At 53.5% G+C, this 27,757-nt stretch overlaps 1 protein-coding gene across 5 annotated transcripts in view; it reads left to right on the top strand.

Moving 5' to 3' along the window:
• PREX1 (phosphatidylinositol-3,4,5-trisphosphate dependent Rac exchange factor 1) overlaps positions 1–27,757 on the top strand; it is a 185,440-nt gene that overhangs the window by 145,620 nt on the left and 12,063 nt on the right. For 3 of the 5 annotated variants that reach the window (XM_025263322.3, XM_025263324.3, XM_025263323.3), the window contains exons 15-31: positions 3,874–3,946; positions 8,351–8,493; positions 10,047–10,139; positions 11,113–11,261; positions 13,055–13,140; positions 14,185–14,321; positions 14,986–15,097; positions 16,818–17,005; positions 17,297–17,458; positions 18,144–18,354; positions 18,744–19,020; positions 19,603–19,809; positions 21,141–21,229; positions 22,671–22,753; positions 22,914–23,004; positions 24,936–25,064; positions 26,680–26,721. In XM_025263322.3, the coding sequence (XP_025119107.2) occupies positions 3,874–3,946; positions 8,351–8,493; positions 10,047–10,139; positions 11,113–11,261; positions 13,055–13,140; positions 14,185–14,321; positions 14,986–15,097; positions 16,818–17,005; positions 17,297–17,458; positions 18,144–18,354; positions 18,744–19,020; positions 19,603–19,809; positions 21,141–21,229; positions 22,671–22,753; positions 22,914–23,004; positions 24,936–25,064; positions 26,680–26,721 (2,272 nt within the window). Of the gene's footprint in view, positions 1–3,873; positions 3,947–8,350; positions 8,494–10,046; positions 10,140–11,112; positions 11,262–13,054; positions 13,141–14,184; positions 14,322–14,985; positions 15,098–16,817; positions 17,006–17,296; positions 17,459–18,143; positions 18,355–18,743; positions 19,021–19,602; positions 19,810–21,140; positions 21,230–22,670; positions 22,754–22,913; positions 23,005–24,064; positions 24,087–24,935; positions 25,065–26,679; positions 26,722–27,757 lie in introns of those variants that run through there. The other 2 variants (XM_025263326.3, XR_003102986.3) reach the window with 2 other exon arrangements.

Below are 27,757 nucleotides of genomic sequence, written 5' to 3' on the forward strand. Positions count from 1 at the left end.
AAGTGGTCTTCCTCTTGGTCTCATGGCCAGGTGGGTCCCACATATACCCCTAAACCACTCCCTGGGGAAGACAACAAGGATTGCTGAGCGTGGCTTAGAATTCCTCAGAATTCATTCCTTGAGGCTCCCTGCCAACTCCTTGGATGAATCAGAGTTCTTTTAGCTCTGAGAATGAGGGAGGTACTAGTCCTTTGATTGACAAGCTACATATTGCATCAGTTCTGATCTCTGTGTATTATCTCATTTAGTCTTCAGAAAAACAGTTGTTATCCCCACTTTACTGATGAAGGAACTGAGGCTCAGGTTTTACAACTTGCCTCAGGACACCCAGAAATGGGGTACTCCTGTAAGATTGTGTGTGTGTGTAACGGGGGCTTTCATGATGCCCTGGTAGTCAATAATAATATTAGAAATAATAGTAATACCCCTCTCTATTGATTATAACCTGTACTGTGGAATCTGAGCAGGGAACACCACTGAGGGGTGGCAGAGGCCTTGGAAAGTTAAGAGCAAATCCAGGGATTAAAAAAATACAAATGAGGGCGTGAAGCTTGGCGAGGTTAAGGAGTTGCCCACGGTCACAGCTTGGCCAAGCAGGGGTTTGAACGAGGGGACTCCAGCTTCAGATTTGTTTCTTCCCCTCTCTGCTCGCGGTTTTTGGTCCATGTTGCCTGGGCTCCAGCACGCCCCAGGCTGCGGCCGTCAAAAGGAGGGTGGGGGGCAGTGGGCTGGGATAGGCCAGAGCAGGTCAGGACAGGATCCAGGTGCTGCGGGGAGGCTGACATCTGCTGGCTCCTGTGCCGGCTCTGCAGAAATGTGCCCGAGTGCCCGCCATGCTGACCCCATGGCCAGGCTGATGGTGCTGCTGGCAGAGGCGGGGGTTCTAGCGCCTGGGGGTTGGGGTGGCGGGGCTTGGATGGGAGCAGGCAAAGGGCAGTCTGGCAGCTCAAGGCACCAGCCTAGAGGAAACAGGATAAACAAGGACAGGGCAGGAGCCCTGGCCACGACCCAGGGCAGCTTTCTTCCCTTCTTGGAGCCTCAGTTTCCCTGTTTGTAACTTGGAGGGAAGGCCTGGCTGTAAGAGGATTCCATTCTCAAGCTGTGACCTTGGGCCAGTGCCACATCTGTCTGTCCCTCAATGTCTTCATCTGCCAAACGAGGTTAATAAGAGCAGCTGCCCCTGGGTTGACCCTCAAGGCTGTTAGCGTGGCTGGAGCACCCCCGCCAGGGGGCTGGTGGGCCACTCAGGGGGCAGGGAGACTCAGGCAGTGAGGTTGATTACACTGTGGGGAGAAAATGGGGGCTTGTGACTTTCGATCTCCCCACGGCTGGTGGGATGTGGGTGGGGGCTTACTCTTCAGGTGGGGGTGCACCCAGGGTTGGTGTGATTCACTCCTGAGCAGAGGATCCATCCTGCTGCTGTTCTCACTTTGGGAGCTGCCCCGTGGGTTACCCCAGGGGCCTCTGGGGAGAAGAGGGGAGGGGATAGGCTGGGAGCCCAGGTTGTGAGAGCTTCAGAGAGCCAGGTGGGCTCCAGACGTCAGCCCGGGCCCCCTGCACCCCCCTCCCCACCCCGGGCCTGCCCGCCTCCTGGGCCCCTCACAGCGGGAGGCTATGGCTGTGGATGCAGCACCCCCGGGATGGATGGCAGCCCCCTGCCCCCGGCGGGGCTCAGAGCCTGCTGGCCCTCTAACTGCCAGCCCGGGGTCCCACAGGACAGGTTTGTCATCCATGAGTCAGCCTGGGGCAGTGAAACACGAGGCCAGTGGCTGCCCCAGGCTCTGCTCTGGGGTCTGCAGCTCTGAATTCATTTCTCCTTTAGCTGAGGAATTCCCTGCCTGGCCACTCCGCTGCTGGCTGCGGGCTCTGGGGGGTAGGTGGGATACACCCAGAGTGCAGGACTCTGGCCTGGTGGTGTCAGGGGCCTCTTGGAATCAATTCTCACTTGGGCAGTTGTTTAAATGAGAGGCTGTAGGCCCTGTGACCCTCTGAATGGAGTCGAAGTTCATTGACCTGGCTACAAGCTCCTGCATGAGTTAGTCCTTGCTCACCATGTCTTTATCCAATCAGCAGGTATTTATCAAGCACCTACTGTGTGCCAGGCTCTGTTCTAAGCCTTGCAAATTCAGCAGGGAACACAATAGAGCAAAGGCCCTTTCCCTGTGGAGCCGACCTTCACCCACACCCCGTCCTTGCTGGCCATGCTGTCTTCTGTGCTACAGACTCCGTCCACCTCTGGACCTCTGTCCCTGCTGTTTCCTTTGCCTGTCCCTCCCCCAATGCACGCACAGTTCATATATTTTGCATGGATATACAGAGATTGTTTGGGTTGCAAGAAGCAGAAACAGAATCTGGCTAACTTAAGGAATATAAAAAAGAGATGGTGACTTACTGGGAAGGCCATGGAGCACCCACAGAGTCAGGAGAGACCCTGGAGCCAGGCCTTAAAAGGAACTGGCACCAGGAAACTCCCAGCTCCTCAGGAGCAGGCGCGGTGGGACACTGTCTCCAGGGCACGCTCTAAGGCAGGATTGGCTCCAGCTGCTCCCTGACCTTGGGTTCCTCTGCTCAGGGGTCGTGTTCTGGGGTGGGAGGCATTGAACTGGCCTTGCCTGGACCCCATGCCCTCAACCTGGCCAGGGGTTGGCGGTCCCAAGCCTGGAGGGACCTTCCTCTCATAGCAGCGTTCTACATGGGAGAGTTGGCCCTGAAGGTGGGCCCAGCAGGGGCCCAGCACACTGGCCACACCCATTCAGTCTTCAGTTTCGGGTTGGTTGTCACTTCCTCCAGGAAGTCTGAGATGAGCCAGACCCCCGATTTAGGAGTATTTTCAGTTGCGAGAATAGAAAATGCAACTGAACACTGGCCTAAGCAAATGACATGCTGCACGTCGGGAGCACCACATATCAAGAGCCTTCTGTCCTTCACTCTGCCACCCTCAGCAGGCTGCCACGTTGATCATGACATGGTCCTGCAGTCCCTGCATCACTTCCTCATGTAATTTTATCCCAGGCAGGGAGGGGTGCTGTTGCTTTTCCCTTTTATTAGGGAGGAAGATATTTTCCAGGATTTCCTGGTAGCCCTCCCCAGATGTCTCATTGGCTAGAGCCAGGTCAGTTAGGAGTTGAACTTGGTTTCTTAATATCAGAGAGCCAACTACAGAGGCTGAAACAAATTAGGGGTTTATTTTTCTTTAGTACGAGGGAAGACTGGAGGTTGGTGAGACAGAGCTGCTGGGACAATCTCATGCTATCTTTGAGGACCACCCTATCCCTTTCTTTTTGCTCTGCTCTGCTTAGTATGTTTCTATTTTCCAGATCACAGTGTGATATAAGATGGCTGCAGGAGATCCAGCCATCACATCTGTGTTCCAGGCAGGCAGGAGGAAGAGATACAAAAGGCCAGGAATAAAATGTGTTTCCAGAGCTCCCTATCAGTGATTTCTGCTTGTGTTTCATTGGTCACCGCTGGCTATAGTGGAGGCTGGGATCTGAGGTTATCTAGATAGATGCACTGTCATCTATAACAGTGAGGATTTTGGTACCAGGGCCGGATGGGGCGGGGGAGGGTTGTTGCTGGGCAGCCAACAGTGTCTGCCACATAAAATCTCAATTTCTCTTTTTGCAGTGTTTATCGCATGATACTCCATGCATTTGTCACATTTAAATAACATACAGTTATATATTTTTCTGGTTTGGGAGTTGTAAATAACAATCAGAGACATGGTTGGTGGTACCACAGTAAATAAGACAGAGGCACATCCCTGCCCTCGTGGAGTCTCCCTTCCTGGGGTGGCAGTGGGCTCTTTGTCCACCTGGCTCAGCGCCTTGGGCCAGGTCCACCTAACACCTTCCCCTTCTTGTTCTGTTCCAGGGTGATTGCCAGACACGTGAGGAGGCCGTGGCGCTTGGCGTGGGCCTGTGTAACAATGGTTTCATGCATCACGGTAATCCAGCCCTCCGCTCAGTCCAGCCTCCCCAGGGGGTGGGGTGGGGGGGGGTGGGGGTCTGTCCTGAGACAGAATTGCTGGCAGGGACCCTGGTCCCTGGTGCATGTTTCAGCGAGGGGAAACAGGCCCAGAGACAGCAAGTGGTAGGCTGGCGGCTGCCCAGCAAGGCAGTGGGTGTGGGCCTATGGACTGCTGTGGCTTTGGGCCAGCTCATACATTCCCCTCCTCCTCCACCCCCAGTTCTGCACCGATGGGGAGACCACTTCAGGTGTCCCGTGGGGACCGAGGTGGCTGATCAAATCCACGGGCTTCCCAAGACTTTACTCCTCGATGGCCTCCCAGGGTGGGCAGCGAGGCTGGGCGAGGTGGGCCTGGTCCGTAGGCCTCCTGGGAGGGGAGGAGAGGGGCCCATGGGGACAGAGGATGGCCGGGCTGTGAGCGTGAAAGGGAGGAAGCCAGGCGGGGCCTCGCCCCTCAGACACGTCCCTCCTTCTCCTGCAGGGAGAAGCGTGTCGGAGGGGAGGCGGGTGGACGGTGTGAGATGGTCCTGGGGAGGGAGAAATGGTTCCACTGACACCGCTTTAAGATGACAGAGAGATTATACCCTGGGCCCGGCCTCCCCTAGGAACTCTGCATGTAGTGATTAGTTTAATCCTTGTGCTGGTCCTTTGATGTTGGTATGGAAAACATGCCCGTGTATAAATGAGGACCAGAAGCCCAGACAGTTAGGACACTTGCTCAAGGAGGGGCTGGGATTTGGACCCAGGCAGGTTGGCGTTACAGGCCACCAGTGAGCTCTGTGGCTGGGGGAGCCCCAAAGTTCTGTCTGGTCCCGGGGGAGCCCCCAAGTTCCCACTTTTTTAGGATGAGTGGATTTTAGCCTCTCCCCACCGCCCCCCTGCCAGCAAAGAGCCTTTCTCTGGTCTCCAGAACAACCTCAGGGCCTTGTCACCACGCAGTGTTTCCCTCATCCAGGGGCCCCTCCCTCCCTGCCTCGTCCCCTGACTTACCAGTGTTTCTGCTCAGCTCTGGCCTCTGCAGCGAGTCCCCCCCGACCTGCTCGGAGAGGTCCTCCCCTGCCTCCTGCTCTGGACCAGCTCGATTCCCTTTTCTTCCCGGGACTGCCCTGTCCCCGTGAGGCTGAGTCCACACCTCCCCTCTGTCTTTGTTCATCCATAGCGTGTCTTTTGCCTGTGGGCACCATGCTAGGCTCTGGGGACCAGAGGTGAACAAGAAATACAAGTCCTGCCCTTGTGTGTGTGTGAGTGTGAGTCACACAACCGTGAAATAAGCTGAAGCCACGCTGGGGGGAGGAGCGGCCAGAAATCCTCCCAGCATCTGCTCTGTGCACCAGCTCAGAGGTTGGCAAACTCTGCCTGTAGTAAATGGCCAGACAGTAAATGTCTTAGTTCTTACAGGCCGCACGGTCTCTGCCACAGCCCAGCTCTGCCCCTGTAGTCTGAGAGCAGCTACAGGGGATGCATAAACAAGTGGGTGTGACATTTAGCCAATAAAACTTTATTTAGAAAAACAAACTGGGGGCCACAGCTTTCTACACTTGGTCCAGGAGCTGGATTTGCTGTCCCTTTGCCCTGTGAGGTGAAAGGCCATCAGGTTTGGCCCCTGCCTTGAAGCCAGCAGGCCCGGTTCTGGGCCCGACTCAGCTTGCTGACAGCAAAGCCCTCTCCTCTCAGCCTCAGTTCCCCCATCTTTCCCTCCCCGTCTGAGCTCAGCATTCTGACAGCTCTGGGGCGTTGGGGCTCACTCCACAGCTGAGGGGGGCAGGTCGGGGCCAGCCAGGGCAGCCCGGGTCATTCCTGAAACCCACTCTGTTCCCTGCAGGGATCTTTCCAAGCCCATCCCTCCCTCCCATCAGCTGAACAGAACCTCTTATTTGTGGGTGAGAGTAATTAGGGGTCCACCCCAGGGCTATTTCAGGAAGGCGGCTGTCTGAGGACCTTCTGATGGGGGTGACCCCGGGCAGCACCGACACCCTCGGGGGCGCTCAGGGAGAGAAATTGCAGGGTGCCGCCCTCGGTCCCCTCTGCCTGCCACGAACTCCAGACCAGGCTAAAAGAGGAAACAGCCAATCCTAGGGTGGCGGCTGCCGCAAAATGCAGGTTAGGGTGCCGGGTGGAGGGCGTGGTGGGGCCTGCCTGGCGCCTCCCGGGGTGTCTGACCTGGGCTCGCGGGGCCCTGGGGTGTCCCCGGGGAGGGGCCCAGAGGCAGTGGTCCAGCCCCCTCGCTGTAGGTGCAGACAAGGAAACTGAGGCTTGTGATTTAATCTTTGCGGCCGCTCGGGGACGTTGGTTGTTATCCCTACAGATGAGGAAACTGAGGCTCAGAGAGGCTAAATGGCCTTGAGGTTGGGGGCGGGGGGAACTGACCAAGGCTTTCAGCGATGGTCTGTGCCCGCGTCTCACGAAACCTGGCCAGTGGCTGTGACTGGAAGTTGGGAGTGGTCGGCCCTCACCTGGCCAAGCTCCTGGACTCCGGGGTTCCAGCTGTTTCCCCAGATGTTTCAGCTCAGACACAAGACACAGCACGGTGTCTCCTCCTCCCTCTCCCGGAGACTCGTAGCCTCGTGTTTACAGGGGAGGGGAAGCCAGCTGGCCTCCTGGGGCCTGGCTCCCAGCTCTGGGGAAAGCAGCAATTTGATTGTCTGTTCTCTCCAAGGAGGTAATAGAGGTGGCCTGAGAGCCATGCTCACAAACAGCTAGCTGTCCCGGGAAGGGAAGGAGGCAGAAAGGAAGGCCTCTTGATGCTTTTCATGTCATCAGAGGCTTTCAGGGAGGCCTGAAGCTAAGGCAGCTGCTTGTCCTTCTTTCTCGGGCCCACTGACCTCAGACGACTGCCTTGACGTCTCCCCTTCTGGAATTTGTCCCTGTGCCCATCTGTCAGGCCAGGCCGGGCAGTATGATGAAGAGGAGGAGCCTGGGCTCTGTGGTCTTGGGCAGTTTATTTAGCTCCTCTGGGCCTTAGACTTTCTGTCTTTAAAAGGGGCACAGCAGGTCCTCCTTTGCAAAGTGATCTTAAGCCTGTATTCCTGGTGTGCTCTGGACTAGAAGGTATTTAGTTAAATTGTAATCCACAGGGTCCATATCACATGCTGATTGTTACCAGTTTTTTTTTCTGTTTTTGTTTTAGTATTTTTCGGTCACACAGCGTATGGGATCTTAGTTCCCTGACCAGGGATCAGACTCACATCCCCTGCAGTGGAAGTGCAGAGTCTTAACCACTGGACCACCAGGGAAGCCCCTGTTACTGGTTCTTTTTACTCACTTTCCTGCCTAGTCTTAGAGGTCTGAAGACTTTTTCTGTAAGGACCCGGATAGCACATGTCTCAGGTTTTGTGGAACGTACAGTCTTTTGCAATTATTTAACTTTGTCATTGTGACCCCAGAGCAGCCCCAGACAATATATAAACAGATGGGTATGACTGTGTTCCAATAAAACTTTATTTATAAAAAGCGGGAATGAGCCACATTTGGCTGACAGAGGCTGAGTGTACCATCCCCTGGTCTACAGGGTCTCACTGTGGTCTGTTTCTGATTATTAGTGAGGGTGAGTTCCTTTCCATGTACTTGGCACTCACCACTTTCTTAGGTTTTCCCATTTGTTAATTACCTATTTATATCCTTTACCCATGTATCTATGAGTTTCCCAGCTTTCTCTGGTTGGTTTGTTGGAGTTTCCTGTATAGTCTAGAGATTTCTCCTTTGTTGATTTTAGACCAGACGGTTAATTTTGAATCTGTGGCCTGCCTATGGCCTTGCTATTGAATGGAAGTCCTTAATTTTATCATACTGCTTTTTCGGGGTGGGGGGGGTCCTTGTATATGAACTCCTTTTCTGTTTTAAGACAAAGACACTTGCCTGCATTTTGTTTGGTGAGCTTTAGTTTTCCTATTCTTATTTAGGTCTTTGATTTCAACAGGATTTATTGTTATATATGGTGTGAGGTAGGGATCGGATTTTTTTTTTCCCCCATAAATACATCAGTTTTCCCTGTACCATCTGTGGAATACTCCATGTGGTTGTTCGTCATCCATCATATGCTAAGTTCCCATAAAACAGTGGCCTCTTATGTGATAGCTGTTCTCTTCCACCGGTTCTTTACTTCTGCTGTGCTTCTGCAGCTTTGTACCTTACATTGTGGCTTTGTAACATGCCTTTATATAAGCAGGTGGGATGAGTTCAGAATTTTCATGAGAGTCAGAAAGTCAGGCTTTTATGTGAACTATCCTAAGATGTTAGTTTTGGCACAGGACTTTACTTACTAGAACACCATGCTGGCCAACCCAAGCTTGTCCAGGGGCTTGTCCTGGCCCGTGGCTGCCAGTCGGCAGATACCACTGAAGGCTCCCCGTGTGAGCCTGACCCCGTGTCTGTGGGTTTGCAGTGCTGGAGAAGAGTGAGTTCAAGGATGAGTCCCAGTACTTCCGCTTCCACGCAGACGAGGAGATGGAGGGAACCAGCAGCAAGAACAAACAGCTTCGCAATGACTTCAAGCTGGTGGAGAATATCCTGGCCAAGCGCCTGCTGGTAGGAGCAGAGCTGAGCTCGCTGCATCTTCCTTCCCAGACCTGCCCGCAGGCCTGGGAACTGGGCAACCTTCAGGTTGTGGCTGGAGAAGTTGGGCTCACCTTGGGGTGGCCAGAAGTAAGGGGGGATTTTAGGCGGTGCCTGGCAACACTGCCCAGACGCCAGGCTACTTTCCTGGCCAGGCCACCCTCCTGACAGATGAGACTGGGCTCGCTGGGCTCCCTTTCTTTTTCTTCCCCTCTCCTCTTGTCCACCTTACCCCAGCCTAGCCTTCGCAGGGAGGATGGCCTCCTGAAATGACCCCTGTCATACCAAAGCCTTGGGTCTTCTGGGCCGGTGCCCTTGTTCAGTTGCTGCAATTAGCCTTGCAGTTAAGGTAGGACATTTACCAGCCTGGTCAGGTTTTTTACCAGCCTAGCCCATCCTGTTTCTATGCCTCCTGGTTGAGCCTCAGCCTCCACCTTAAGGCCTGGCCCACAGCAGGCAACTGGGAGAGGGGCTCGGAGAGGTTGGGTCTCTTGGCATAAGCCAGAGTTGGGGCTGAAGCTGGCCTGACGTGCAGGCGGCTCTGTTCACGTCTCTCCTATCGTACTTAAGGGGGCTGCTGTTCCAGTTCCCATTTCTCCCGCCACAGAGCCCTCAAGCGCTCCACACCACACTTGGGACAAAACCTCCCTGCCCCTTTTCCTTCCTCTCCTGTGTTCCCCCTTCCTTGGCCGACTTAGCGCAGCCACTCAGATCTTCCATCTTACCCTCCAATACTCTGGGGCCTGACTCAGGGCCCTGGCACCTGCTGTGCCCTCTGCCGGGAGCACTTTTCTCCACTCTATAAACTTCTGTTCCTCATTTCATTCAGGTCTCAGCGCAGATGTCCCCTCCCCTGGCCCTGCTTCTGTGCTGCATTCTATCCCTTTAAGTGCTTTATTTTAATTCAAAGTACATACACCCCTGGGTACCACATTCTGTATTTCTTTGTAGTCTGTCTCTCCTACTAGACAGGCAGCTATACATGAGGGCAGGAACTGTTTGTCTTTTTTGGTGCTGTTTCCAAAACAGTGTAGTACCTGGCCCATATAATAGATAGCAGCTCAGCAAAATATGTACTGAGGAAATAAATGCATTTCCCTATATCCCCACTACCACGGACCCCCCCCAAACCTTCTTGTCATCCTGCGATGGGGAGGGACGGCTCCTCCCTAAACCCCCTTCCTGTCCCTAAGTTCTTGGTGGCAGGACACTTTGGTGTCTGATTTATTTCAATAAGGCAGTAAGCTGTTATTGAGCACCTGCAGTATGACAGCAGATGGGGAGACAGTGGGGCATAATAAATAAGGAGGCTCTGTCCTCAGGTTGGGAGGAGGAAAGGGGAGACAGGCCAAGAAAGCTAAATGAATACGTGGTCACCCTACTCCCAGCCCCACCCTAAGAAGATCTGGGACATGAGGAGCCAGCTGGGTCCCAGTCCCCTCCAACCCGCCCCAGTGGGGGCCAAGCTGGGGCAGGCTTCAGGCCCCACTCCCTGTCTCACTGCCTCTCCTGCCTCGAACCCCCAGATCCTGCCCCAGGAGGAAGACTACGGCTTCGACATCGAGGAGAAGAACAAGGCTGTGGTGGTGAAGTCGGTCCAGAGGGGCTCACTGGCGGAGGTGAGGCGGCTCAGGGGGGCCACCCCGGCCCCTGGGCTGCGTGCGAACAGGAGAGTGGGGCCCTCCTCCAGCTCAGAAAGCCCTGGAATGGCAGTGGTTCCTCCTGGCTCCTTGTCCTCCTGGGGATACTGAGTCTGGGTCTCTGGAACTAGTGATGGAGCCCCCGGGATCCAGGTTGCCCTCCCAGCGTGGACCACCAGCTCCCCCTGCTGGCCCTGCAGAGGCTACCCCCCCCCCCCCCCCCCAAAAAAAAAACCCCACTGGGGGCTCTGAATCAGCTGATTATAGAAAAACCAGCCGCCTGAGTAAGGCAGGTTTGTTTTGCTGCTCTGAGATGGATACGAGGTCTGGAGGAGGGAGGCCAAGGCTTCAGCCCCAGGGCCTCTCAGCTGTTGTCAGGGGTGTGAAGACGGCTGGGAGAGAGGCGCTGGCCACTTTTTTCAGGGGGCTCTGCTTGCTTCCTTATAGCAATCAGGAAGGTGTTTGGCTGCATATAGTAGCCGCAGGCTGGGCTTGACAGTGGCTGGAGCCCCAGGGCTTCTGTTTTCTTGTGATGTAAGCAGCTTAGGAGGAGGTGGTTATAAGTCTTGGTTCAGGGTTGAAATCGCTTCACCTTTGCTGGCCAAGGCCTCGTGGTCCCAAGGTGGCCACCCCAGGTCCATGCCTTGTGTCCTTGCAGAGCCGGGCAGGAAGCAGGGGCGGGCTGGAAGCTTCTCAGGGAAGATGTCTTTGCTGTTAGCGGCCCCCACAGGCCTCCCTTCACAGCTCCTTGGCCCACATGGGTCTCACCAGCCCGCCTCACTGTTTACCACAGAGGGCAGCGGGGTTGCCCCAGGGGGTGTCTCACTCGGGTCCTACTTGGTCCCTGGGGCTGGTGACTCTGTGCCCCTGAATTGAGCGCCTCCTTAGTGAGGAGGAGAGGGGGGCAGTTAACATGGTGTGCTCATCTCCCTCACCACCCGCCCCTGCCCAGATGGCCGGCCTGCAGGTGGGGAGGAAGATCTTCTCCATCAACGAGGATCTGGTGTTCCTGCGGCCCTTGGCTGAGGTGGAGTCCATTCTCAACCAGTCTTTCTGCTCCCGCCGCCCGCTGCGCCTCCTGGTAGCCACCAAGGCCAAAGAGTGAGTGTCGCCAGGGGCGGGGTGTCTGGTGGCCTTCCTCTCGGGATGAGGAGTTGCCCGGGTCCCAGGGGTGGTGGTGGTGGGGGGGTGCCTGGCTGACCCAGGTCCCCACGGCTGGCGGGTCCTCCTGCAGGCACGTGACAAGGTGCTGCTGGCTCTGTCCAGTTGGCTCACTGCCCGGTGGCTCTGGCAGTGCTTACTGGGTGTCTGCTGTGTGCCCGCTGGCGTTTTAGGCTCGGGGGACGCAGCCCCATCTGCACAGATCCATTTCTGCCCTCACAGATCTCAGGCTCTTTGGAGGCTAGAGCAGGAGACAGACAAAGTCAAAGCAGAAAAGGGAGAGACGTACCAGGAGGTAGTGAGTGTGGACCAATATATTGGGTTGGTCATAAATCATTTGGGTTTTTGCATCACATCTTATAGAAAAATCCAGACAAATATTTACCCAACCCATTATAAAGCTGGGGCAGGAGATGTGCTGTGTGGAGGAGTGCTGGTCAGGGAGATGCCCCTGAGAACGGAGGTGAAGACCTGAAGGGGGGTAAGGGAGGGAGTCGGGGACATCTGGAGGAGGGGGGTTGCTGGCAGAGGAAACAGCGAGTGCAGAGGCCCCCAGGGTGGCACTGGGGCTGGTGTGTTTGAGCAACAGTGAGGAAGCTGATGGGGCTGGAACAGGGTGGGCACTGAGGTTGGTCAGACAGTAGAGGCCAGGCCCTGTGGGACCTGTGCCCACAGTAAGGAGCATGGAGCTACCGGAAGGTTCTGAGCAGAGGGGCAGCGTGATCTGACATAGGGTCCCGCAGCATCTCTCTGGCTGCAGGTGGAGACTAGATTGTTGGGGGTGGGGCGGGAAGGGCAGAAGCAGGAAGCCTGGAGAGGAGGCTGCTGGCTGGGCCAGCCCAGCCACGGTGGGCATGGTGAGAAGTGGTCGTGTACCAGATAGAGGCACCGGGAGGAGCGTTTTCTATTTTAAATCCTGCGCATTTGCTTTTCACTTCTCTCTTCTATTTAAGGCAGATGCTCCTGGTTTTCTGTTGATGGGAGTGATAGAAAGTTTTAAATAGCATTCTTTCAGTTCAAAGGCTTGTCAGTTTTGGGGACATGATTGATGGTTTGGCTGGTATGTAGAAGTGGGAGAAATCACCATGGTGGAATATGCCCGCTTCAAGTTCCAGAAATACCTGGGGTTTGAGAACAGGCTCCCAAGACGGCTTTTTATGGCAGGCGGGGACAATCCAAGGCCTAATGTGGGGGACATGTCTTAGATAGGGAAGCCGATGGCTACATTGAAGCCCCTGGATTAATAATGACCTTGGGCAGGGGCTGACCATTCTGCCCTGTTGATCCACCCACAGAGTGGCTGGGTCATCTGGGCTTTCAAATCATGATCTCTGGGGGACATGTGGACATTTTTCTGGAGTCAGCACCCAGATGTGCTGGGGGTCACTTGTCACCCTCCAAGTAAGTGATTATTAAATAAAATATGCACTCACCAAGGTGCTGGTCTGGTGGCCACAAGGCTTCTTCTCACCCAGAGAATGATAGTGAAGGGTTAGGAGGGTGCATGGGCAGACTTTCCGAGGGTGGGCTGGCTGGTTCTGATGAATCAAAGGCCCTGCTCTGTGCAGTCTGATTGAGTGAGGTTTCTCTATGCATTTGGAAAGCCTGGTGCTGCTGCTGTCTGGGGCTGGATTTCCCAAAAGCCTGGGAGGCAGGGGCTCCCCTGGTGGCCCCCTGGGCTTTCTTTCTGGAGAGACACTGCTGTACCTTATGGCAGCTTCTGTTCGGTGCAGGATTGTCAAAGTCCCTGACCGTCCAGAGGCGCTGTGCTTTCAGATCCGTGGAGCAGCCCCGCCATACGTCTACGCAGTGGGGAGAGGTAAGTGGGAGCCCAAGGGACGTGGAGTGGGGCTTTGGGAGGCCAGTCTGTTGTGTGTGTGGAAGGAATTCAGAGGCGCCCGCCCAAACACTTACCTCCAGGCCTGTGCCTCTTAGCCCACAGTTAGCACTTCCCTTCTTTGCTGGAAGCCAAGGCTTGTAAATATGCATGCATGTGGGGGTTGGGCAGCTACACTTGGGGAGCTGAAAGGAAGCACTAGGGAGTGGGGAGGACTGTGGCAAAGTGGCAAAGTGAGAAAATGCACATTCACTCCAAACACGCAGTGTTTCTTCGGCTCCAGCTCCTTATTGCCAGGCAGGAATGTGGCAGTTTGAGAATGACAGGACAGCTGAGAGAACATGCCCTTGGAGCCTGGTAGACCTGGGTTTGGAACCTGGCTTCTTCTAGACACGTGACTTGAGAGAGCCACTTTGCCTCTCTGAGCCTGTGTTTCTGTATCTGCAAAAGGGGGCTGATCCTGGCTCCATAATCATGGGGTTGTTGTGGGACTTAAAGGAGAAGAGGGCTTCCCTGGTGGCTCAGTGGTAAAGAATCCACCTGCAGTGCAGGAGCTGCAGGAGCCGCAGGTTCGATCACTGAGTCAGGAAGATCCCCTGGAGGAGGGCATGGCCACCCACTCCAGTATTCTTGCCTGGGGAATCCCATGGACAGAGGAGCCTGGCGGGCTATAGTCCATGGGATCGCAAAGAGCTGGACACGACTGAAGTGAGTAGCAAGCACACATGCGAAGGAGACGAAGCTCTGGAGTGAAATGTGCCTGGGTTCAAGGCCAGCCTCCCTTACCACGTGACCTTGGGCTCACTGTGACTTCTCTGAGCCTCAGTCTCTTCTTCTGCCAAGTGGGAATGACAGTGCCTTTCCTACCCACTGGCATGGGGTGGAGAGTGGCTGCGAGGTGGGAGGATGGAGGTGGCATTTGGTGTGGGGTGATGGACAGGTGCATCTGGTTACTCGCCCTTGCCTGATACCACCCCAGCCTCTCATTGCCTGGCATCCAGCCTCAAGCGCTCCTGTCCCCCTTAGGCTCCGAGGCTGCGGCTGCAGGGCTCTGTGCCGGCCAGTGCATCCTGAAGGTCAATGGCAGCAATGTGATGAATGACGGAGCCTCAGAAGTCCTGGAGCACTTCCAGGCATTCCGGAACCGCCAAGAAGAGGCCCTGGTGAGCCGCCTGGCAGCCGAGGGGATCAGAGAAGCCCTGCTCACTGGGGTGGAGGCTGAGGGCACCCTCCCTTCTCTGGGGAAAAGCCTGCATGCACCACAGGGTTTGGGTGGGGTGGGGCTGCAGACCTGAGGGCTGAGCTGGGCCTGAGCTCCGGGACCCCTCTGCTTCCCTGAACCTCACGGCCTCAGTTTCTACAGTTGTGAAATGGGTATGATAAGACCCTCTTTTCTTACCACATAGGCACGTAGGGCAACTAGTCACATTGATGATAAGAAATTGATGATATGCTTGGGTTGGGGACCCAGGGTTCTGTGGACAGTGATTCATTGGTTTATTTAATAAGCATTTCCTGCACGCCTGCTGTCTGCCTGGTGTGTTTCTAGACCCTGGGGCCACAGGAGAGACAAGCTTCCTGCTCCCGTGAAGCTGACTTACGTTTTCAGTGCTCCCTCTTCCCTGGCTTCTGTGAGGAGCATAGACTGTGGACACTGAGGGCTGAGTGTGGCTGGAGATCCCTCAGGAAGTTTCCAGAGTGAAGTCTGGGAGGGCTCTCTGAAGGTGGTGTCGCCGACAGGCTGAAGCCCTGAGCTTTGGAGTCGGGTCAGCGTGCACCTGGGCTCCGGGCGTCGCGGCCGCCCCTCTTACTCTGCTCCCCACACAGGGCCTGTACCAGTGGATCTACCGCACCCACGAGGATGCGCAGGAGGCCCAGGAGGCTGCCGGCGAGGACCCCAGTGGCGAGGGGGCCCGAGAGGAAGACCAGCTCGACTCGGGTAACGGGACAGGCAGGCCGTGAGACAGAGACGCCCGTGGGGACTGGGTCCTCTGTGTCCATACTCCTCCCAGTCCCATCCAGTCCTCGATGCTGTCATTTCTGTATGAGTCTCTGATCGCTGTCGTAACAAAGTATGAGGAACCTGGTGGTTTAAAACCACATGCGTTTACTGCGTTACTGTTCTGGAGGTCACAAGTCCGAAAGGCGTCTCCCTGGGCTCTAATCAAGGTGCTAGCAGGCCTGCATTCCCTTCTGTGGCTCTTCACTTGCTTGTTTCAGGGAGACAGCTCCCCAGCCAGCCCTGGAAACCCTGCCTCTTTGTTGACCCCAAAGTCACCAGCAAGGAGCCCAGAGCTGTCAGACACCAAGGCATCGAAAGCCCCTGATCTTCCCACGTCTCCTCCTGCCCCCAGCCCAGCAGAGCACAGAAGCGACTGGAGAGGAGGAGCTATTAGTCAAACTCCAAGCATTTAGTCGACACCTACTATGTGCTAGGCTCAGTTCTAGATTCGGAGGATACAGTATGGATTAAAACAAAATAATCCCTGCCCTCAGGGAGCTGTTCCCCTGCTGCTGAAACACCCACAGCCTGAAAGAAGGGTCCTAAAGGAGACAGGCCGATGGGAAGAGGGAGAGACTGGAGGCCAGCTCTGAGCTCAGTTTATGCCCCTCTGAGAGCAAAGGGCTGTGGGCCTCCTTTCCCCAGCACATGGGTGACCCCAGTGATGACGATGGTAAACCACACTGGGAAGAGCTGGTAGTTTCGAAACATCCATTCAATAAGTAGAAGCACCTACTATGTGCCAGGTCATGTTCAAGGAGCTGGGGAAACAGGAGTGAACAAGGCAGACGGGGTCTTTGCCCTTAGGGCACTGACATGAGGGGAACAAGACAATGAACAAAAGAACAAAAAAACTGATAATTGGTGGCGTAGCATGGAGGGTGAGGGGGAAAGGGTGACAGTGTTTGTGTTGAGAGTACTCTTTGGAGCAGGTGGGAAGGAAACTGCTTCACGCCATAAAGTGCTTCCTTTCTTCCTAGATACATTGCTACCTAGCTGTGTGACCTCTAAGGAGTCACAGTCTCTCTGGGACCCTGTTAATCTGGACTGAAACTGGGCTCCATAAAAACATTGGCTCAGCAAACTAAAAAGGCTGAGTAGGGTTAATGAGCTTCAGGTCTGGCTCGATCCAGCATTTCACATACTGAGGAGGTCTTCGTTTTCTCCAGTTCTCGGCTCTGCTCCCTCTGTGTTGATTTCCCTCTCACATGCTCTTTTCTCCACCTAGTGGCTCTGGTAACTTGAAATCCAGTTGAAAAAGAGGATGTCTCCTTCCCTTTGTAGATCCAAACAGATCTCCCTCTCATGGGCTCAGCTTGGGTCACATGCTTGCTCCTGAACTGGTCACTGTGAATAGAGGAAATCACACATGTTGAATGGTCAGGCTTTGCCTCTGGGGGAGGGTATGGATGGCAAATGAGTCTCCTTTTCCGAGCCCCAGAGATTGTGAATGAGACTCAAGGCTTGATTCCTAAAAGGAGAGTCTTTTAGAATAAGGAGTGAGTGACAGTGGGCTGGCAAAAGTGAAGAGAGCTGCAGCACAGGTTTCAGTGTCCCCGTCTGTCTAATGTCGGCTGTCCGCGGTGCTGGGTCCGGGGGCTGGCTTGGTGTGGGGTCGTGCTGCTTCCGCAGGGTCACCTGTCCCTCTGGCTTCCAGCCTTCCCCCTGATGTCCCTGGGTGCCCAGCCGAGCCAGCACGAGGACAGCCCTCTGGTCAGCCTGACGGTGGACAACGTGCACCTGGAGCACGGCGTTGTGTACGAGTACGTGAGCACGGCGGGCGTCAAGTGCCACGTGCTGGAGAAGATCGTGGAGCCCCGCGGCTGCTTCAGCCTCACTGCCAAGGTCTTGCTGGCTGTGGCCCTGCCCTGGGGGGATGGCGCAGCCTGACTCCCATGTCCTCCGAGTTAGCCTGGGGAACCTCGGTCCTAATCCCTGCCCCTCCACTTGGTAGCTGTGGGGTTTAGGAGACTGACTTCTTATCTCCTAGCCTCAGTTTACTCATCTGTTAAGTGGGCCAATAATAGACCTGACCCACACGTGTATTACAAGGTGTATAGTAGTCGCCCAAGATAAACCCCTTAAGACTCTCCCAGGTGCCCAGTGAGTACTCAGTAGCTGTTGATATTTCTGCAGATCCTTGAGGCCTTTGCTGCCGATGACAGTGTCTTTGTGCAGAACTGTGGGCGGCTCATGGCCCTAAGCAGCAACATGAGGACCATGTCCCACTTTGAGTTCCGCAACATCTGTGACACCAAGCTGGAAAGCATCGGCCAGAGGATCGCCTGCTACCAGGAGGTGCCTGCACCCTACAGGGTCTCAACTCGGGGTGTTTCAGTTGTAAATGTCAAATCCCAACCCAACTTAGCTTAAACAAACAGGATAATTAACTGGTTTATATTACTGAAATGTCCATAGGTAAGCTTCAGGCATGGTTGTATCCAGCACTCAAACAGATATCACACTGTTACAAGAACAGGACCTCTCTCCTTTTCTTGACTTTGTTTTCCTTATTGGTTTTGCTCTCAGGCAGGTCCTTTTCACGTGGTGATAAAATGGTCCTCAGTAGCTTTAGCCTTAGCAACCCCAGTAGAAATAGAACACAATGAGAGCTCTTGTTGGCTTGGCCTGGGTCCCCTGCCTAGGCCTGTGCAAGTTCTGCAGGAATGGGGAGGCAGCCTTACTTGAACCTCACAGATGCTGGGTCAGGGAGAGATGTTCCCCCAGGACACCTCAGGTGCAGCTGAAATGGAGACCTCTAGGTGGGTAGGTACTTGGAGGCCTCACATTGCTCCAGGACTTCCTTGAAATCTGGGTCCAGTGAAAGGCAGTGCAGGGGAATTTACTTTTCCATTTGGACTTATTGGCATTTTTTTCAATTTTGGAATGTCTGGCCTAGGCTAGGATAAAGTGGGTACAGGAGATGTGCCAGAATTCCCAGACCCCTAAGTAACAACCCGATGCCTTCCCCCACCTTTCTCAGTTTGCAGCTCAGCTAAAGAGCAGGATCAGCCCACCCTTCAAACAAGCACCCCTGGAACCCCATCCACTATGTGGCCTGGACTTTTGCCCCACCAACTGCCACGTCAACCTCATGGAAGTATCCTACCCCAAGACCACTCCCTCAGTTGGGAGGTCCTTCAGCATCCGCTTTGGTCGCAAACCCTCCCTCATCGGCCTTGACCCAGAGCAAGGTAAATGCATGTGTCCATCAAAAATGTGTTCAGGTCTCATAGTACAATACTTAAACAGAAGCACTCCTGAAGGCCAACAGGCTAGAGCTGGAATGGTGGCTCTGTGGTCATCACGGATCCAGATTCCTCCTATCTTTCTATGCCACCATCTCTAAATGTTGCTTTTATCTTGAAAGATGCCTCATGGTATAAAATGACTGCTGGAGTACCAGCCATCATGTCTACATTTCAGGCACGAAAATGATCATAGTAGTTAAGAGTGTATTGGCACCAAATTGAAACTTTCTTATTAAAGCAGTTTAATGTATTAAAAGAATATTTTAAAGGGAAACTTTTTTCATTCACTGAGATCCTTAAAATGGGTTTGTGAATTTTCCTCCCTACCGTAGGTCACCTGAACCCCATGTCCTATACCCAACACTGCATCACCACCATGGCTGCCCCATCCTGGAAGTGCCTGCCTGCTGCGGATGGGGACCCACAACGTCAGGGTCCCAACGACAGCAGCTTTGGGCCAGCCAATGGAGCCCTTGGCCAGGAGGACCGAGGCCTGAGTTTCCTGCTGAAGCAGGAGGACCGTGAGATCCAGGATGCCTACCTGCAGCTCTTTACCAAACTGGATGTGGCCCTGAAGGAGATGAAGCAATATGTCACTCAGATCAACAGGTGAGCCCTGTGTCAGGGTCAGGATTTCCCAACATCCGCGGCATCAACATTTTGAGTCGGATTATCCTTTGGCGTGGGGGGTGTCCTGTCCATTAGTGGTTATTAGCGGTATCCCTGGCCTCTACCCACCAGATGCCAGTGGCACTCCCTTCCCTAGCTGTGACACCTAAGATGTCTTCAGATGTTGTCAGATGCCTTCTAGGGGCAGAATCATCCTGATTGAGAACCGCTGCTCTAATGAAAGGATGGATGTAGGCAGCATCGTCAATAGAGGCTGAAACTCGGTGAAAGGTTTGGGGCGGAACTTTATTATTTCAACACTGCAGAGAGAGAAAGACAACTGGACATGATGGCCCTTTTGGTGCCATGCAGCAGGACGCAGCACCACCTACAAAGCGTTCTCACCAACACAAGCCGCACAGTTCTCTGATCACAGTTCTAGGCTGGCTAGATGATGCAGGGCATAAGGGAGGCTGAAACGGTACCTCAGGGATGAAGTTGGCTAAATCCAGAAGGTGGGTGGTTCTAGGTGACATGCCCGGGGGGCCTGTGTCTTGAAGTTCAAAGTCTTTGCTCCCACAGGCTGCTGTCCACCATCACAGAGCCCAGCTCCAGTGGGTCCTGCGACCCCACCGTGGCCGAGGAGGCCTCCTCCCCACCGCTGGTCAGCGAAGAGAGCGAGACGGACAGGACCGACCATGGGGCCAGCAAGAAGGTGTGCTTCAGGGTGTGCGAGGAGGATCAGGAGGACTCGGGTCACGACACCATGAGCTACCGGGACTCCTACAGGTGGGGGCAGGCCTGGCTTGGGAGGGTGTCGAGGGGTTTGGTGTGGAGGCATAGCTGAGGCCCCGGCTGCGGAAAGGTCAGAATCAGAGGACGTTTCTCAGGAAGCTGTGGGGCAGGGTGCTATCGCCTACCCGTGTGGTTTGTGGTTCTGGGGAGTTATCTGAGTCCCACAGCACACCCTGGATACACTCTTCAGCCTCCCTCCCCCCAGACCAACGTTTCAGGGCTTGCCCCCTTGGGGACACCACTGATCCTTTCCACCTCGATTCCTGTCCCCATACGTTGATGGAATGTAGTCCAAGAAAAAGTCAAGATCTGTGTGTTTTAAAATCAATGTTAGGCCTCAGGTTTTTGCAACAAACACTGTTTTTCCTTGATCCAGGGAGTAAGACTATTTTTTTTCCCTTGTAACTCTCGAGGATCTGAATTGTTTTCTCCTGGTTAATTATTAACAAGATCGGTGAAGTCTTAATTAATGGGTTGAACAGACCAAAAACTCAATTTCCTGTAATAAACCGTGGAGTGAATGGAATTCCGTACCACAAACCAGCGCTGTGGCCCCCAGTGAAAAGGCTCTCTAACATCTGATGGTTGTGGTTAAACTAGAACCTTGGAGGGACACTTCATATGGTTTGGGGCAAAGAGAGAACTGATAGAATTTGGCAAGGCCGTGGGCCCCGTCCTCCCGTCCTTTATAGCCTTTCCGTCTTCAAGGGGCCTGGAGTTTGTTGGTGTCTGTGTAATGAGACAGCCTGGCTGACTGGGTCCCATGTGTTCTTGGAACCTTGTGTCCGCAGACCAAGATCTTACCTGTCTGCGTTTCCATTCTGACATTTTTGGATCCTCCAATTTTTCCTTTCAATTGTCAGAAAAGTGAAGGAAAGAATTTCAGGGTTGTGGTTTTTGATCCCCCATACCTTCTGAGTTCCTGGGACACAAGCTAAGCACACACAGTCCTTGTTCTTAGGAGGTTTCCGGCCAGGCCGTGTGGTCGAGTGTGGGGGTACAGATGTATCTAGGGACAAGACTGTCCCACGAGGGCAGTGACGGTAATTACACCCGAATGAAGATGAGTCACTGTCCACCTACCATTTCTGTGTTTTTATACTGAGGCCTGGAGAGGTTTCTCCAGGGTGGGACCTAGGAAACTCACCAGGACAACCTTCCCCATCTCTGGCACTGCTGGCTGGCCAACAGTGCTCTCTCTGGGCCAGTCATCTACCCAAGGGTTTTGTCTACACTCCAGAAAGTGGGTTCTGGATGCTGGGACTAGAGGCTGTGAGCGGGGAGGCAGAGGGTTGACTCACACCTTCCTCTCTGCCGCTCTGCAGCGAGTGTAACAGCAATCGGGACTCTGTTCTGTCCTACACCAGCGTGAGAAGTAACAGCTCTTACTTGGGCAGCGACGAGATGGGCTCCGGTGAGTGCCAGGGCTGGGGGGCCCCCTGGCGAGATCGTGCCTTGTTTATTTTTATTTTGTTACACTTTCCTACACATTCTCTTGTTTTCTCTTACTTTGCATGGTTTGGTAATGGTTTTCCTTCACTCATTTTGCATGTGTTTATTGCACACCTGTTATGTGCTGGGACCACAGCCGTGAATTTTGAAAAGACAGGCCCTTGTAGAGCTCACATTCTCTGTGAATGTCGTGGACGCAGAACAGATAAAAACACTCCTGATCCAGTTACTGGATGGGATGAGGGCTCCCACATTGCTAAAACAGGGCGACCTGATGGTTTCCAGGAATGACATGTGCTCAAACCCAAAATTCACACAACACAAAAGAAGTACATGAAAATCAGTCAGAATCTCAGCCTCTCCCACAGAAATGACCATTGGGGATATTTGGGGATCACTGGTGAACATGTATTTCTGCACAGAGGTGGAGATATGTGAGTGGATGGCTGGAGGGACAGAGAGACATAAATAAGGATTTATAAGTTAGGTTGGCTCATTGGTGAAGAATCTGCCTGCCAATGCAGGAGACACAGGTTCAATCCCTGGGTTGGGAAGATCCCCTGGAGGAGGAATTGGCAAACCCACTCCAGTATTCTTGCCTGAAAAATCCCACGGACAGAGGAGCCTGGCGGGCTGCAGTCCATGGGGTTGCAAAAGAGCTGGACACAACCGAGCAACTGAGCATATACATTCGATTGTATGTTACTTACACCTTTCACCGAAAGACTGAAATTTGTTTTAATTTTCATGGATTTCAGCCTTTAACATTTTTATTTTGTGAATGGGATAGACAGTCACATGGTTCATAATTCAAAAGGCATGAGTGGGAGAGGGTGGGTGGTGGCAAATGTCCCTCCCATCCTTGCTCCCCGGCCTCCTGGTTCCCGAGCTCCCGCTGCCTCTGCGGTCGTGTGTGTCCTTCTGGAGGTAGTCTGTGCATAAAAATTTAATTTTAATTATACTTCAGTTTGGCAGAAGAAAAAGAAGCTCAGGAAATACCAGAGCTATTTCTGAACTTTGGATAAATGTTTCATCACAGAAGCTATTCAGCTGCAAAAACTACCCCTGGGGAGGTTTTAGGAAGGCGATTTAAATGAAACGGGGATGAGTGAGAGATGTGGGATCTGGTTCCTTCACTCGTTTTCAGAGTGAAAATAGTAACGGTGACTTACAGTTGTGTAATGTTTTAGTTCCTGTTGCCCATTTTGCAGATAAACAAACTGAGGCTCAAAGAGGTCAAGTGATGTGTGCAGCGGCGCACAGCTGGGACCTGGATCTGTCAGGCTCCAAGTCCGCTGTGGGTTTCGGAGCTCTGTAGCTACATTGCCTTCTTGTGAGAGAGCCTGGGAAGGTGTGCGATGGGGCAGGAATAGTTGATGGCTGTGGTTTCTTCCTTCTGCCAGGGGATGAGTTGCCCTGCGACATGAGGATCCCATCAGACAAGCAGGACAAGCTTCACGGCTGCCTAGAGCATCTCTTTAACCAGGTAGGATCTTTGTCCCAACCTTGGCCTGACCTTGAGCTCTTCCCATCACCCCGGGTAAGAACCCGTAAGCCAGGAGCCAGGGCAGGGGCCAGAGGTCACAGGTTCTAGCCACTTGGAGGGCCCCGAGGGCCAAACTAACCCGGGGCTTCCTTTCGCCCAGGTGGACTCCATTCACACACTCCTCAAGGGGCCAGTCATGAGCAGAGCTTTTGAAGAGACCAAGCATTTCCCCATGGACCACAGCTTACAAGGTGAGCAGAGAAGAGTCCTCAGGCAGGGTGAGGGGTGGCAGCCCGCATCCATCAGGGTCACAGCCTGTGATGTGGCATGTGTGCTGGACAGGGGGCAGGCTGCCTGGCTGCACACTGCCCGCTGTGCCCCTCAACCTGCCGAATGGCGTGGGCCAGCCCAGGGGCGGTCAGCAAGCTCAGCCCATGGGCCGAATTTGGCCCACAGCCTGTTTTTGTACAGACTATGAGCTGAGAATGATTTTTCATTTATTGTGAGTCATCAAAACAAAACAAAAGAAAACATGTGACAGGAGCCGAGTGCCCTGCAAAGCTTAAATCAGTTCCTATCTGACTGTTTACAAAAAACGTGTGTGGACCCCTGGGCTGGTCCCTGAGCCCTTCTGGGCCTCCGTCTGCCCATATATAACACAAGGGGGAAGGGCTGGAGCACAGTTTGCCAGACCTCAAAAAACCCTTGACCCTCTTCATCATTTTAGAGACAGTCATAGACTCTGCCGACATCTTTATAGATTTTAAACTATATTCATTTGCTGCCTGTATTGTTATTGATAGATCTTGTCTGAAAAAGTGTCTCCCTTTAAAAAATTTAATTTTGAAAAGAACTTACTAAACTTCTAGTAAGTGGAAAATCATCATAACATGCCATAAAATAATAAGTCCAGTGGAACCAACAATGAAAAATGCCCTTATACTGTAGTTAGGCACTGTTGTCTGTCCAGAGCTCTTTGTTGTTTATTCACGAGAGGGGTTAATAAGTTAAAGAAGTGTTAAGGACTTGATGGCACCAAATTGAGACTTTCTTCTTGAAGTGATGGAGAGAAAAATAATAAACATTTATGTCTTTCTACCTGCCTTTCCTCTTGTTTACCATTGACCCATTTACCCATCCCCCCACCCATTTATCTACCCATCCATCCATCCATCCATCCACCCACTCTACCCACCCACTGACCCACTACCATCCACTTATCCATTCACCCACCCATCCATTCATCCACCTTCTGCCCACCCACCCGCCCATTCATCTATCCATCCATCCATCCACCCACCCACCCACCAGCATCCATGCATCCATATATTCAGTAAGTAATTTCCAAGAACCAACTTGTGCTCAGCCTTGTGGTGGGCTCTGGGGCTTGTGAGATGAATGAGACACTGCCTCTGACCTCCGGGAATTTCCAGTAGGGTGCAGGAGATAAAGAACCAGTTGCTTCTAAGTGAGGGTCGGAAGTGGTGAGGGGTTGGGGTGTCCTAGCAGAGCCCCTCCGACTATTTCAGGGTCATCTCTGCCTGGGATGGACCTCTGAAAGAAGAAATGTCAAACTCAGAGGAGCCGAAACCATAAAATATCTCAGAAACTTGAGACTGTGTAGCAGACACAAGGCCAAAGGAGCAGAGGCCTCCGTCAGCCTGTCTGGGGTCAGATTCAAGTCCCATCTTGGTCACTGCCTTGATGAGTCACTTTAGGCAAGCCACTTTCCCCCCTCTGTGCCTTGACTTCCTCCTCTGTGTAGGGAAAACGTTACGCTAGGTTATAGCTCATGTGCCAGCTCGACTGGTTGTGGCTGTGAGGGGGCAGGACCTGAGGATGCTTCTGTGACTACATTCAGGCTCAGGAGAAGAAAATGCCGAGATTCATTTGTGATTCTGCATTGGATTGGTTGCGCCTGCAAGGAGTCCTGTCCTCAGACTAGTAGAAAGGAGTGCTGAGATTGAGTGGTGATGTCTGCTATGGGTATGGTACTATCCTTTAGCAGCACACTTACCATCTATTGTCTTCCCATGGACCAGATGATACCCAAGGCTCCCACCAGCATCCTTAACCTAAGAGTCTGAGCTTTGGAATCTAGTGATGGGACAGAGGCCTCGGTGGCACCATTTCTCAAAGCTCCCTATCTCTTTCCTGCCCCCCTGTCACTTTCCTGCTCCAGAGTTCAAACAGAAAGAGGAATGTACAATCCGTGGCCGGAACCTGATCCAGATCAGCATTCAGGAGGACCCCTGGAACCTCCCCAATTCCATCAAGACCCTGGTGGACAACATTCAGAGATACGTGGAAGGTCAGTCGGGCAGGGAAGGCTGTCACGTGGCGGTCTTGTGGCCTCTGGTTCTTAATGTGGAACATGGGAGGGTCAGCAGTGGGTCCACCTCTGTACCCACGTCTCTCTAGGCCCAGGGAGAGGACAGGAAGAGCCAGCGCTGCTTTCTCAGGGCCCTGGGACAGCACACACGTGGTCAGGGAACTGCTCATCTGGGGTGCCCGGGGGCTTCCTCTCAGAACCAGGAGGCTGAGAAGGCCGAGCTTGTTCCTTCCCAGCTTCCAAAGCTGTGGATTTAGTTAGGTTTCTTTTGTTTATGATCAAGGTTACAGGTGTGTGTTGAGGGGAGAGAGGGTCCTTATCAGACTTGGGCCTACAGGTAGGTTTGGATGCTCTAGCATTAAAAAATGTGAATCTGCTTCCAATATTTATAATCTGAAAGCCCACATGCAAGTCTAGACATCTGGCTATTCTTGAACAAGCAGGCGATCTGGCAGTAACAGGCCTGCAGTCCTGCATTCACACTTGCTTGGAGATGAACGGTGGCCTCCATCTTTAGGTTGGGGAGGGGAGCCTTCCAGGCCAGATGGACCCCGCCATACCCTGTGGCCCAGGGTCTGCTTCACGCCCCTTATGTTACCTGCCTGGCCCTTGGCAGCATTTGAACCTGAGGCTCCTGGGTTAGAAGGAGCCCAGGCCAGGGAGACATTTGATCAGCATAGCAGGGGGTGCTTGGCCCCAGGCTCATGACCCCAGGAACAGCCCCCTCTGAGTTGGAAGTCTGGGTTGGCCCTGAGCTGTCCTGTTTCCAAAGCTGTCATTGGTTAAGAACATGGACTTTGGAGCCAGACGGCCAGGGCTTGAACCCCAGCTCTCCCAATTACTGGCTGTGCGATCCTGGCAAGTTTCTTGACGTCTCTGTGCCGCAGTCTCTCCACTGTAAAATGGGTTCACAGGGCGCCTTCCCTCATGTGTTGTTGTGAGGAGTGAGTGAGCCAGTACAAATAAGGCACTTGGTACAGGGCCTGGCACAGTGAGTCCTCAATAAGCAGATGCTGGTGTTCCTATCACACCAGCCCTGCATCTTGGGGCCTCCCCAGGATAGAATGTATCACAAGAGCCCAGACCCAAAGGCCTTTCAGGTTTTTCTAAGCCCCTTCTGGGCCCAAGAGCCTTTATGTGAAGGAAAGAAACCAGGATGTTAGCCTGTGTCTGGAAGGTCTGAGCTTTGTCTGCATGTGGGCAGGGCTTGGCCGTGTAGGGTGGCGTGAATGAGTACCTTAGGATGCGTGTGAACTTATGTGAGCACCCATATGTATATGCCCACAAGCAGGTACAAGGTGTGGGCTGGGGGCTCTGGCCCAGGAGTTGCAGGGGCTGGTTTCAGTCTTTGTCCAGCGGGTGTATATAAACAATTGGGGTACAGATAACAGTTGGGGTTTCACCCCCTGGATGTCCGAGGTTTCTGGAATCCACCCAACACTCATTCAAAGCTTCCTGAACCTGGCTGTCTGTACCCAGAGCTTCACTACAAAGCGGGGCAGAGCACGTGGGCCGGGGGGCAGGCTTGGCTCTGCCGGCATCTTCTGCTTACTCCTCTCAGCCCATCTTCCTTCTCGGTCCCTTCTCCTTCCAGATGGAAAGAACCAGCTGCTCCTGGCCTTGCTGAAGTGCACAGGTGAGGGCTTTGAAAGGGCAGCTGTCTGCAATGTGCACATGCCGGGTACACCTGGGAGAGGCTGTCCCGGGTATACATGCCGTCCTGCGCTCGTGACCGCAGCCCAGGGTCTCCTCTCCTGCCGACCAAGGTTGACTTCCTCAGGGTCCTTGGGGCCTGCCTGCGAGGGAGGTAGCCCTGTGGCCTCTAGCGCCTTGAGAACTTCTCGGACCTCACTTCCTCCTCCTGTGTCCAGGGGACAAGTCTCAGCCCCTGGAGCTAGGAGCACTCTCCTTCGTCACCTCCCAGGCCTGGGCTGATCTCAGTGAGGACCCAGCATAGAGCACTGATGATTCAGAGGCTTTCTGCCGGTGGAGCCCTCAGCCCCAGCCTGGGGCTTCCTGCCCTTGCAGATGGTGGGAAGGAAGAGGGGCTGATGGGCACCCAGGGGAATCTTAGAGGTGTTCTCTGTCCCATCCTTCCAGAAATTCTCAGCCATGGGGCAGCTAGAATAGGATCTAGGTCAAAATTGGGCACAGAAAACCTGTTGGCTGTTGCCAGTCATCAAAAATAATCCCTTTCAGGGAATTCCCTGGTTCAGTGGTGAGGACGTGGCACTTTCACTGCGAGGGCCCGGGTTCAGCTTTTTTGGTGGGGAGCTAAGATCTCATAAGCTGCGCGATGCAGGCAAAAGTAAAACAAAAAATCCCTTTCTGAAGATTAAGAACCCTAAATGACCAATTGCCTGAAATTGGCCAGTTCTGCAAATCACATCACAGGCAGGGACCAGGGAATTGGAGGTGGGGAGGAAGGGATGATAGGAAGAAAATTAGGGTTAAGGTATACTTCTCAAAAACAGAGAAAATGGTAAACGTTCTTTCTTCAAACATGGAGCTTGTTGTCATTGTCATTCTCTGTCAAGGCTGAGACATTTCCTAGTAAATAAAGGAACAGCTGAAGGTAGGGGTTAGGGAAATCACAAGTGTGTTTTTTAAAGATTTTTTTTTTTTATGAGGATCATTTTTTTTTCTTAAGTCTTTACTGAATTTGTCACAAC

The sequence above is a fragment of the Bubalus bubalis genome, chromosome 14, assembly GCF_019923935.1.
Source record: "Bubalus bubalis isolate 160015118507 breed Murrah chromosome 14, NDDB_SH_1, whole genome shotgun sequence".
NCBI lineage: Eukaryota > Metazoa > Chordata > Mammalia > Artiodactyla > Bovidae > Bubalus > Bubalus bubalis.